Raw genomic sequence first — 12,202 nt, 5'->3', positions numbered from 1 at the left:
TGATATTGGCTGTGGGTTTGTCATAAATAGTTCTTATTATTTTGAGAAACATTCCTTCACTACCTAGTTTATTGAGAGTTTTTAGCATGAAGGGGTGTTGAATTTTGTTGAAGGCCTTTTCTGCATCTATTGAGATAATCATGTGGTTTTTGTCATTGGTTCTGTTTATGAGATGGATTACATTTATTGATTTGCATATATTGAACCAGTCTTGCATCCCAGAGATGAAGCCGACCTGATCGTGGTGGATAAGCTTTTTGATGTGCTGCTGGATTTTGTTTGTCAGTATTTTATTGAGGATGTTTGCATCGATGTTCATCAGGGATATTGGCCTGAAATTTTCTTTTTTTGTTGTGTCTCTGCCAGGTTTTGGTATCAGGATGATGCTGGCTTCATAAAATGGGTTAAGGAGGAGTCCCTCTTTTTCTATAGTTTGGAATAGTTTCAGAAGGAATGGTATCAGCTTTTTTTTGTACCTCTGGTAGAATTCAGCTGTGAATCTGTCTGGTCCTGGGCATTTTTTGGTTGGTAGGCTGCGAATTACTGCCTCAATTTCAGAACTAGATATTGGTCTATTCAGGGATTCAACTTCTTCTTTGTTTAGTCTTGGGAGGGTGTATGTGTCCAGGAATTTATCCATTTCTTCTAGATTTTGTAGTTTATTTGCATAGAGGTGTTTATAGTATTCTCTGATGGTAGTTTGTATTTCTGCGGGATCAGTGGTGATATCCCCTTTATCATTTTTTATTGTGTCTATTTGATTCTTCTCTCTTTTCTTCTTTATTAGTCTGGCTAGCGGTCTATTTTGATAATCTTTTCAAAAAGCCCGCTCCTGGATTCATTGATTTTTTGAAGGGTTTTTTGTGTCTCTCTATTTCCTTCAGTTCTGCTCTGATCTTAGTTATTTCTTGTCTTCTGCTAGCTTTTGAATCTGTTTGCTCTTGCTTCTCTAGTTCTTTTAATTGTGATGTTAGGGTGTCGATTTTAGATCTTTCCTGCTTTGTCCTGTGGACAATGAGTGCTATAAATTTCCGTCTAAACATTGCTTTAAATGTGTCCCAGAGATTCTGGTATGTTGTGTCTTTGTGCTCACTGGTTTCAAAGAACTTATTTATTTCTGCCTTCATTTCATTATTTACCCAATAGTCATTCAGAAGCAGGTTGTTCAGTTTCCATGTAGTTGTGCAGTTTTGAGTGAGTTTCTTAATCCTGAGTTCCAATTTGATTGCAGTGTGGTCTGAGAGACTGTTTGTTATGATTTTCATTTTTTTTGCATTTACTTCCAATTATGTGGTCGATTTCAGAATATGTGGTGCTGAGAAGAATGTATATATTCTGTTGATTTGGGGTGGAGAGTTCTGTAGATGTCTTTTAGGTTCACTCAGTCCTGAGCTGAGTTCAAGCCCTGAATATCCTTGTTAATTTTCTGTCTCATTGCTCTAATATTGACAGTGGGATGTTAAAGTCTCCCACTATTATTGTGTGGGAGTCTAAATGTCTTTGTAGGTCTCTAAGAATTTGCTTTATGAATCTGGGTGCTCCTGTATTGGATGCATATATATTTAGGATCATTAGCTCTGCTTGTTGCATTGATCCCTTTACCATTATGTAATGCCTTAATTGTCTTTTTTTTATCTTTGTTGGTTTAAAGTCTGTTTTATCAGTAACTAGGACTGCAACCCTTGCTTTTTTTGTTTGTTTTCCATTTGCTTGGTAAATCTTCCTCCATCCCTTTATTTTGAGCCTATGTGTGGCTCAGATGGGTCTCCTGAATACAGCACCCTGATGGGTCTTGACTCTTTATCCAATTTGCCAGTCTATATCTTTTAATTGGGAGCATTTAGCCCATTTACATTTAAGGTTAATATTGTTATGTGTGAATTTGATCCTGTCATTATGATGCTAGCTGGTTATTTTTCCCATTAGTCGATGCAGTTTTTTCATAGCATGAATGGTCTTTACAATTTGGTGTCTTTGTGCAGTGGCTGGTACCAGTTGATTCTTTCCATGTTTAGTGCTTCCTTCAGGAGCTCTTGTAAGGCAGGCCTGGTGGTGACAAAATCTCTCAGCATTTGCCCGTCTGTAAAGGATTTTATTTCTCCGTTGCTTATGAAGCTTAGTTTGGCTGGATATGAAATTCTGGGTTGAAAATTCTTTAAGAGTATTGACTATTGGCCCCCACCCTCTTCTGGCTTGTAGGATTTCTGCAGAGAGATCTGCTGTTAGTCTAGGGAAGATGGGCTTCCCTTTGTGGGTAACCCGACCTTTCTCTCTAGTGCCTGTAACATTTTTCCATCATTTCAACCTTGGTGAGTCTGACGATTTTGTGTCTTGGGGTTGCTCTTCTCGAGGAGTATCTTTGTGGTGTTCTCTATATTTCCTGAATTTAAATGTTGGCCTGTCTTGCTAGTTTGAGGAAATTCTCCTGGATAATTTCCAACTTGGTTCCATTCTCCCTATCACTTTCAGGTACACCAGTCAAACATAGGTTTGGTCTTTTCACATAGTTCCATATTTCTTGGAGGCGTTGTTCATTCCTTTTCATTCTTTTTTCTCTAATCTTGTCTTCACGCTTTATTTCACTAAGTTGATCTTCAATCTCTGATATCCTTTCTTCCGCCTGATCGATTCATCTATTGATACTGTGTATGCTTCATGAAGTTCTTGTGCTGTGTTTTTCAGCTCCATCAGGTCATTTATGTTCTTCTCTAAACTGGCTATTCTAGTTAGCAATTCCTCTAACCTTTTTTCAAGGTCCTTAGCTTCCTTGTATTGGGTTAGAGCATGCTCCTTTAGTTCAGATAGAGAGATGATAAGGGATCAGAAGAAGCCAGTGATGAACTTAACTCTGTAGCCTACAACCTTGTAGGGGTAAAAACTATTTATCATCACCCACACACTCTTACTGGGCATTTGTTGTGGCCAAGACTCGGGTTCCTGTGTGTCTGTAGAGGGCCTTCGTTGTGGGTATCCACAAAGTGAGTTGAAACAAAGCTCATGCATGAGAAGCACTGATGGAGTTCTCCCTTGCTCCTGCCACCGTCTCATCATCTGCAGTCTTTTTCTCATTGCTGAGGGATCCTTCCAGTGGTCACATTTGCCCGTAGCCCTCCTGAACCCTTGAGTCTGCAGAAAACCTCTAGCTGGACAGCTTCTGGGTAGAGAAACAGGCCATGAAGAGCCTCCTAGGTGTGCACCATGTGGCTGCGCTCCGTGACGAGGGAAAAACAGGAATATCTGTCTGCTGTGATCACGTGTAGTGGTCACGGTGAGTGATGACGGGGCTGCTCCTCGTCAGCCTCCAGTCAGGCTGTGTGGCAGCGATTGCCTCCATGTTGATGGAGTGTCTGTGCAGTTTGGGAGCGAGGCTCTGCCTCTCTCGGTGAGTGTCTCACAGTTCCTTTCTCCCTCAGTCCCATGATGCCGTCCAGAACGAGGTGCTGAACTGATTAATGAGCAGGACATAAAGACAACTGCTGCCCAGAGCAACAGCTGTCCCACTCCATCCGTGGAATAAACAAACAGGGCAGAGCGGGGTCCCGACCAGTGGGGACTTGGGTGCAGGAAATGCCAGTCTCTTCTTGCTTGAATCAGGGTGTCAGGCCTTTCTGGCCACCACTCAGCCTGTTCCTTTAGCTTTCTGGGTCCCATTCCCTGCGGGTCTACCCTTGGGAGTGAAATAGTGACCGTCCCTTTGACCCCGAGAGCCGGGGAGAAGGCCGTGCCTGTTAACAGCTGCCTGGACCCTCTCTGGAGAGCAGCAGGGAGAGGCGGGGCTGGAGGAGATGTTGCCAAGAACCTAAGGGCGTTAGTGACAAAAGCAAGAACTCCTGGCCACAAGTCCGAGGGACTTTCTTGATCACAAGTGGTATCTCCTAAACACTTTAATTATAGCAGATTAAGCAGGAAGTAGAGTGCTGGACTAAAGGAATAATGATACAAAGGAGGTGAAGCAGAAAAATTCAATTTCCTTCCTTTAAGGGAAAAAAATGTCCATTTACTTAGATGCATTGCAAAGAAAAGAATGGAGTGTGGCCTTTCCCCCAACTCGGAGCTCAGTGGGTTTTTAAAGAACTGTGTGTATCTCTTTGGCCAGACCAGCGACTGGGATCTTCAGCCTCTCTGCAGAAAATGAGCTGCAGGCTCAGGATTTCATTAAGATGCAGGAGCATTCCTTCTGGACCAATGACTCACTCATTCAGCCCCTTCTTTCCCGCTTCTCCTTGTCAGCCCTCGCCTGGCTTAGCTCATATTTTACATTCAGCACCTCTAGTTACCCAGAAATTGCATGCAAAATTGTGAAATAGAAAAGCAGTGGGCCATGGGCTCCATCAGCTCTACCTGGCATTGCATCATCCTTGACTTGCAATGCTCAGAGGCTGGGCTAGGAGATTTGCTTACAGAAAGCATGAAGGTCCCAGGGACCTTCCCAAAGTTGCGATTTGAATGCATGCTCTTAGCACACATGCTATGTAACTGGAGCAGATCTATAGGAATGAATGGAACTGAAATCAGACCTTAGAAAGTCACAGTGAACAAGAAAATTGCCAGAATGGAATGCAGATACACCTACTGGTTACCGTTCTGTATGTAGCAGCTGTGTGGGATTTGACTGTGTTTTACTAATAGGAGCCTTGTTGGGCTCAGTGCTTCATAACTAGCTCTGTCTGTCGGGAATTCCCCACAGTATCCTGCTTGTGATTCACGTTATCCAGAGTCCAGGGCAAGGAGTTCTAAAACCTTATCATGTTCTGTTTTTTTCGATACAGAGTTTCGCTCTTGTTGCCCAGGCTGGAGTGTAATGGCGCAATCTCGGCTCACCACAACCTCCACCTCCCGGGTTCAACCGATTCTCCTGCCTCAGCCTCCCGAGTAGCTGGGATTACAGGCGTGAGCCACCATGCCTGGCTGATTTTGTATTTTTAGTATAGAGGGGGTTTCTCCATGTTGGTCAAGCTGGTCTCGACCTACCGACCTCAGGTAATCACCCGCCTCAGCCTCCCAAAGTGCAGGATTATAGGCTTTTTTTTTTTTTTTTTTTTTTTTTTTTTTTTTTTGAGACAGAGTCTCACTCTGTCACCCAGGCTGGAGTGCAGTGGTGCAGTCTCGGCTCACTGCAAGCTCCGCCTCCCAGGTTCACACCATTCTCCTGCCTCAGCCTCCCGAGTAGCTGGGACTACAGGCGCCTGCCACCACACCTGGCTAATTTTTTGTATTTTTAGTAGAGATAGGGTTTCACCTTGTTAGCCAGGATAGTCTCTATCTCCTGACATTGTGATCTGCCCGCCTTGGCCTCCCAAAGTGCTGGGATTACAGGTGTGAGCCACCACGCCTGGCCGTTTTGTTTTTGAGAGACAAGGTCTCGCTCTGTCACCCAGGCCGGAGTACAGTAGCATGATCATAGCTTACTGTAACCTTGAACTCCTGAGCTCAAGTGACCCTGCTACCTCAACCTCCCAAGTAGCTGGCACCTGTAGGTGTGCACCATCACACCTGGATATTTTTTTTTAATTAACTTTTTGTAGAGATGGGGTCTCGCCATGTTGCCCAGGCTTGTCTTGAACTCTCATCTCTGCCCACATGGTGGGTATTCAATTCCTGTATCTCTTCCTCCCTCCTCTCTTGACTTGCCTCCTCCTGGATCATGATATCCTATCATTTTGCAATCACAGTGTTAATGGTAAGGCTTGAGGCTGGGCGTGGCACCCATGCCTGTAATCCCAGTGCTTTCGGAGGCAGAGGTGGGAGTTCAAGACAAGCCTGGGCCATGTTCAGCACTTTACATGCCCATTCATTGAGTTTGCACAGCCGCCCATATGACGGGCATTGTTATTCCTACTGTACAGGTGAGGAAATGGGGGCTCTGAGAAGTGTGACTGTTTGTGGGAGGCAGCAGCTGGCATGATGGAAAAAGTGTAGGCATTGGAGGTGGGATCCAAGTCCAGCCTTCCACCCACAGGTTCAGTGATGTGGGGCAAGTTATATAACATCGTTTTCTCCTCTGTAAAATCTGGACAGGCATACCTACACCCTGGAGCACTGGGAGGATTAAATCAGATCGTGTAAATAACAGCACAGTCCTGGCATTTGAGAGAAAATGGCAGGGATCATTGTATGACCTCAGTGGGAGAAGCAAGATCTAAACCCTGAGAGGTGGAGCGCGTCCCACCCTCGGGCTCCTTCCATCGGGACACCGGCTTCCGGGTCTCCACGGAGTACTGTTCTTAAGTTAGAAGGCAAGCACGGCGGGGACACGGTGCAGGACACCTGGGGACCCAGTGCCCTTGGAATTCTTTACCTTCAGCTTTGCACACTGCAGATTAGTCCTCATGGCTCGGCAGAGAGAGCCGAGATCGGCAGGAGGATCTCCGTCTTGCACAACATATATGATTCTCTGAGCATTTCTATACGTTGAAAATATTTTATTTAAAAGTTTACAACCACCCCTCCTCCCCAAAATTGCATGACAGAGATTTCAGCAAACCTGACAACTGATGAGACAAAGAGAACAAGACACAGAGAGGAATTTAGAAATAATCCTTGTGCATACCTTCCGAAGTTGCTGTATATTACTAAAATTACCTGTATGTGTGTCTATCCTGCTACTCTATGCATTACATATCTTTGCATCCCCCATGCCTAGCCCAGTGCCTGGCACATAGTAGGTGCTCAAAAAAAGGGTCCATCATTTGTTGGACTGAACTCACAACACAGTAACAAAGAGCCAGTTAGAGCAAATGCTGTCCCTTTTCCCAGGACTGTAGCTTCCAGACCCGTGTGAGGCCTCAGCCTGATTTCTGTTCACCTTAGGACCCCAAGGCTGACTGTGCATTTCCATAAGCACCTCACTCGCCTGCAGGAGCGGGGCTGGGTTGGTGGTGGGCACCAGAGGTACTCAGCGTTCAATCACGCGGCAAGTGGGCTAAAGGGCAGCGCCTCCTGCTCCCTCCAGAGATGCACTTCCATTCTCTGAAACGACAACTTCTCTGCACTCACTTAACGGGATCCCAAATAACACGTTTGCAGACCAGTCTTTTATCACTGTTGCCCCTTGGAACACATTTCGAATGCTGGCCATTAAAAGCAGGCCATTTCATGGTTCTTTAATGATGACACTAATAACTGTGGATTTTTGTCTCCCAGAGTCCTGATCAGCTGAGCCAAGGAGTAAATTACGGAGCTAACTTTTATGTGCATGGTTTATTGATCTGTGAGCTTCAAGGAAACTGCACCAGCCCCTATAGTTTGGCAGTCCAGACTACCTTTTCATCTGTGTAATTGGGCCACGAGGGCGCAGTTAATATTCAATTTATATTAACAGGAAGACAAAGAACATGATGTGCCAGCTCCATATTGAAGTAATGGGCATATGAAAATATTCTACCTGGTAATTATAAATAAATCAGTTTTCCCATGACCCAGCAAGGATGATGTTGCTAATTCACTCTGCATTTCATCATAATTTATCCTGAGAAAGTTCAGTGTGCTGCCATGTGCATTTATATCGCAGAGTATACAAGGGTGCTCCATCGTAAAACACCCAGCTGTCTTCATCCATGCTGTTGCCCATCTTTTGTTAACAGGTGAAAGTCATGCTTCGCATCTGTTCCACCTTGGCTCGAGATACCTCAGAATCCAGCTCTTTCTTAAAGGTGGACCCACGGAAGAAGCAGATCACCTTGTATGATCCCCTGACTTGCGGAGGTCAAAATGCCTTCCAAAAGAGAGGCAACCAGGTTCCTCCAAAGATGTTTGCCTTCGATGCAGTTTTTCCACAAGATGCTTCTCAGGTGAGTATCAGCCCCCTCTCAGGCTCAGGCAATGTTGATGAAAGAAGCGTTTACTCATTCACAAGGGCCCTTGAGCTGGGAGGGTGTCTTCTGGAGCATTCTGATGGACCAGTTCCTTCAGGAGTCAATCTGAGCTCCATCGAATGGTCCAGTGCTTTTGAATTACTGGTGTCAGATCTTGGGCAGGATCAGTGTGCAGGGATTTCAATAAAATCTGTCCTTGGGGAGAAGGAAGTGTGAGCCAGTCAGTGGAGATCACACACAGAAGCAGGAAGATAACAGAAAGGGACAAGGACAATGCGTCAAGGTGCTGGTGACAGATCTAGTAGGACCCTACTCCTGCCTGGGCATTGTATGAAGGGAAAAAAAATGTTTCAGGGAGCTGATTAGAATTAGGCGATCTCCTAGGCCCTGTATAAGCACACTGGGGTTGAGGACAAGTCTGTAGCCCTAGTAAGGAACCGGAGTGCAAGGCAGGGAAACCGAGGCTGACATGCATCCTGCGGCCTGGCTCACTGGAGTGAAGGGGAAGAAGAGAGGCTCAGGGATAGGTGTTGTATTCGCTGAATTGCTGCCTTACAAATCACCCTAAAATTCAGCGCTTAACACAATAAGCATTTATCATTGCTCATCGGTCAGCTGAGCAGCTCTTCTGGTCCTAGATCAGCTCATTTTTATGTCTATGATCAGCTGTGGGTTTGGGCAGGCAGCTCTGTGGATCTTGGCTGGATATTAGCCAGGCAAAATAAAATCATCCTATATCACAACATAGGCACATGTCTTTGGGGGTTGGCTGGCTTTACACTGGTCTAGAATAGCCTTGACCAGGTCAGCTGGTCTCTCTTCCCCATTGTCTGTCATCATCCAGCAGGCTAGCTTGGGCTAGTTCTCAAGGCAGTATCCAGGACCCATGCATGCAGGTCTCTGGAGGCCTAAGCTCAGAATTGACCCAATATCACTTCTGCTGGATTCTACTGGCCCAGCTTCATGAGATGGAGAAGAGATTGCTTCTAATGATTGGACGAGCTCCAAGTCACATTGCAAGGTAGTTGCACCCAGGCTGTGGTGAAGAATTGGGGCCATTTTTATTAATCTACTATGAGCATAAATGGGAGGCTACTTGGGAACCCAGGGTACCAAGATTACTGAGCCATGGGCAGCCAATGAACTGCAGACCTCACCAGATGCTGCAACTAAAGCTTCTAGTAGATATCTGTTCTCTTTTGGATTCATCCTGGAGCTTTGGTGAAGATGGGCCTCTAAGTGGCACGAAACAGCACCTGTTCCTGCAGGGGGAGGGAGCAGGGACACACGAGTAGAACTGATTGCAGAAATGAATAACCCAGGTTATAGGATATAGTTGCCTACTTTGCCTGGAGTTTGCATCTTTCTGGTAAGTTTCTAGTGCTTATCAAGATTTACATTAAACAGTGTATAGGATAATAACTAATAACCTATAGCAGAACCTGATGACAACAGTGCGAATAGTTACCATTTGCAGCCTCTGTGAATTTCCTCCAGGCTGCATCTGAATAGAGGAGATGGCGATGTTCTCACGGGCTCCTATATTACACCGTGGGCCCACAGCACGTTACAGGCTCCATTCATTAAGAAGTTGAGCATGTGGTTTCCCCAAAGAGTTTTACCCAAGAAGACAAAGTACTTTATGAATAAGTTCTATGGTTTCTCTCTTTATTACATTTTTTGTGTGGCATGCCACCCAATGGGCTCAGTAATTTAAACCTGACATTGGGTCTAATAAATGGCCTACAAATAATTTCATTAGCACAGTTGAAACTTTTCAGAAGCAAATCTCCACAAGTTGTAAGAATTCCAAAGCAAACCCTAAATTAAGCATGGACTATTAATGAGTTTTAGATTTATTCCAGAAAAAGGGTCCATTTTAATTGCTAGTCTTTGTTTATATTTCACACTTGGCTGCAGAGCTCAGTATGCTCAATATTGGAGTTGCGCTCATTTCAGAATGCCTTACTTTCATTCAAATTTCCAATGTTATAATAAATTACATGTCTATAAATTTGCAGTTTTCAAGACATTTCATAGACATTAATGCATTTGACTCTTCCTAGAATTCAGTGGGGTAGGAAGGGAGGTATTGATGTTTTCATGTGACACACACGGAAACCGAGACTCAAAGATGAAGCCACTTGTTCAAAGTCGCTTTCCCGAGCAGACGTCCTTCCTCGATTCCCCCCATTAACCTCTCTGGATCCTGCTCGGTATGGTATTGTATCTTTGACCTCCCGCCATTTTATCCAATATTTCCTAGCAGTGTGGCCTCAGGTGAGTCACTCAACCTCTCTGGGCCTCAGTGTGAGGACCCCGACCACAGTGTTCCTCCTCAGGCCCTGTGAGTCATCGAGTTGACACACAGGAGGTGCTCACAGCAGAGCCGGGAACACAGCAAGTGCTCAATAAATGTGGCTATTTTTACTGTTATCACTGTCAATATTAGCAGCACGCTGCTGGCCAGGGCAAACTCAGCCCCACAGGGTGGGCACCCCTGGAGCCCCCAAGCCTGAAAGGAGGGAGTGTGCGGAGTAAGCCTGTGCTCTCCAGTCCTGATTTGCAGCCTGGGAAGCCGCAGCCGCCATGGTGACCCGGGCAGTTAGAAATTGTGCTTTCTCTTAGTTTCTAAGGAAATCAGCTTCCTGAAGCTAAGCAATGATGAGAACAGTCCTGGTTCCTGGTTGCCTTTGAGAACCATCCATACGACCCTTCGGTGGCTTCAGCAGTCGCTGGCTGCCCCTGTTGGGACATGTCTCTGCTGGGACACACCCCTGCTGGAGAACCTGGACTTGTGGGCAGGCAGAGGCTTCCTGCAGACCTGGCCCTGCGCATTGGGGCTGTGCTCGAGAAGGCTGCATGCCTCTCCAGGTCCCAGGGGAAGCAGCAAGGGGCCTCCGGGGCCCCTGTCAGCTCTTAACACACACCAGATGGACAGCCCACTGAACACTCTCTTCTCAGTGGAGAGCCGGGTGGGAACTGTGCCGGGGGATGCGCCCCAACTCTGCACAGCAGGTCTCCTCTCGCCCCTAGCCTCTGCACGGGTGACTCAGTGTGGTCCACACACAGCCAACATTCTCCCAGGTGGCTCAAGAATCAAATACAGCTCATTTTATGTATAGCTCAAGGTGATTTCTCAGCCTCCTGCCTCCCATCCCACTTTATGTCTGAAGAAGGCTTAGTCCATTGGGCAGCCTTCTGCCTGCTCTGCAGACACGCCTCTGGCAAATTCCATCAAGACGCTACTGCTTCTGTCTCAGGGTTAGCACTGGGCTCTCCTTGCCTAAGTCCTGGGGGGTTTGAAAGATCCTATGTGCCCCACAGCAGCCCTGTCCTGCCACCCCCTTTGGCCCAGGAGGAGCCCCCTGTCCCCCGCAGAGTTGCTGGGGACCACCCTGGAGCAAGTGACAGTTGTTGGACGTGTGGTTTTTCAATTTTAGTTTAGGAGAGAAAACTGATTTCCAAATACTTGGGTTCACTGTGCTGCTGAATAACAACATTCATGGCCCAGGTGCCCACCGGGAGGCACGCTGCCCCGGGGACTGCAAAGCCCCATGTTAGCACTGCCTCCCAGAGCTCCCACGAGCCCTGACTCCAGCCTCAAGACAGAAATGAAAGCAACAGGGCACAGCGAATAATGCCGTCTTCCTGCTTCTGTGGAAAGTCTCAGGTGCTAAACAGAGAAGGATGTTTCCCAGATCTCCAAGTTAGTCCACAAAACTGACTGAGCTCTGATGGCTTGCAGAGCTCTATATTAGTGGGTGTTCAGGGGAAATACAAAACATCATCGAGAGCCTGGTCCCTGTCTAGGATTTAATAATCAGATTGGAGACCAGACACACACACCAGGCCAAAGAACACCTAATAACATACCACGTGGTGACTGATATTCTATATGTTGAATGTATCTGTAGCAAAAGAAAGAAAAGGCAGGTTTTGAAAAGAGGAGGATTGGCTGGGCCCAGTGGCTTACGCCTGTAATCCCAGCACTTTGGGAGGCCAAGGCGGGTGGATCACCTGAGGTCAGGAGTTCGAGACCAGCCTGACCAACATGGTGAAATCCCCTCTCTACTAAAAAAATGAAAAAATTAGCCAGGCATGGTGGCACATGCCTGTAATCCCAGCTACTCGGGAGGCTGAGGCAAGAGAATCGCTTGAGCCCAGGAGGCGGAGGTTGCAGTGAGTCGAGATCGCGCCGTTGCACTCCAGCCTGGGCAACAAGACTGAAACTCTGTCTCAAAAAAAAAAAAAAAAAATGAGGAAGGTGTGAACTGAAAATGAAGAAAGAGATCAGGAGAGAAAGCACATATATATCACAAACCTCTTGCTTATGTGAGAACTACGATGTTTCTCAAGGTCTCACTTGTGAAATGGTGGGTCACCTT

The 12,202-nt window shown here is 46.2% G+C and overlaps 1 protein-coding gene across 3 annotated transcripts in view; it reads left to right on the top strand.

Moving 5' to 3' along the window:
- Positions 1-12,202, top strand: part of KIF26B (kinesin family member 26B) — a 566,488-nt gene that overhangs the window by 442,783 nt on the left and 111,503 nt on the right. For all 3 annotated transcript variants that reach the window (XM_054447009.2, XM_063666562.1, XM_063666595.1), the window contains one exon: positions 7,584-7,790. In XM_054447009.2, the coding sequence (XP_054302984.1) occupies positions 7,584-7,790 (207 nt within the window). The remainder of the gene's footprint in view (positions 1-7,583; positions 7,791-12,202) is intronic.

Source organism: Pongo pygmaeus, chromosome 1, assembly GCF_028885625.2.
Source record: "Pongo pygmaeus isolate AG05252 chromosome 1, NHGRI_mPonPyg2-v2.0_pri, whole genome shotgun sequence".
NCBI classification, from domain to species: Eukaryota; Metazoa; Chordata; class Mammalia; order Primates; family Hominidae; genus Pongo; species Pongo pygmaeus.
This window is presented reverse-complemented; position numbering and strand designations above follow the sequence as displayed.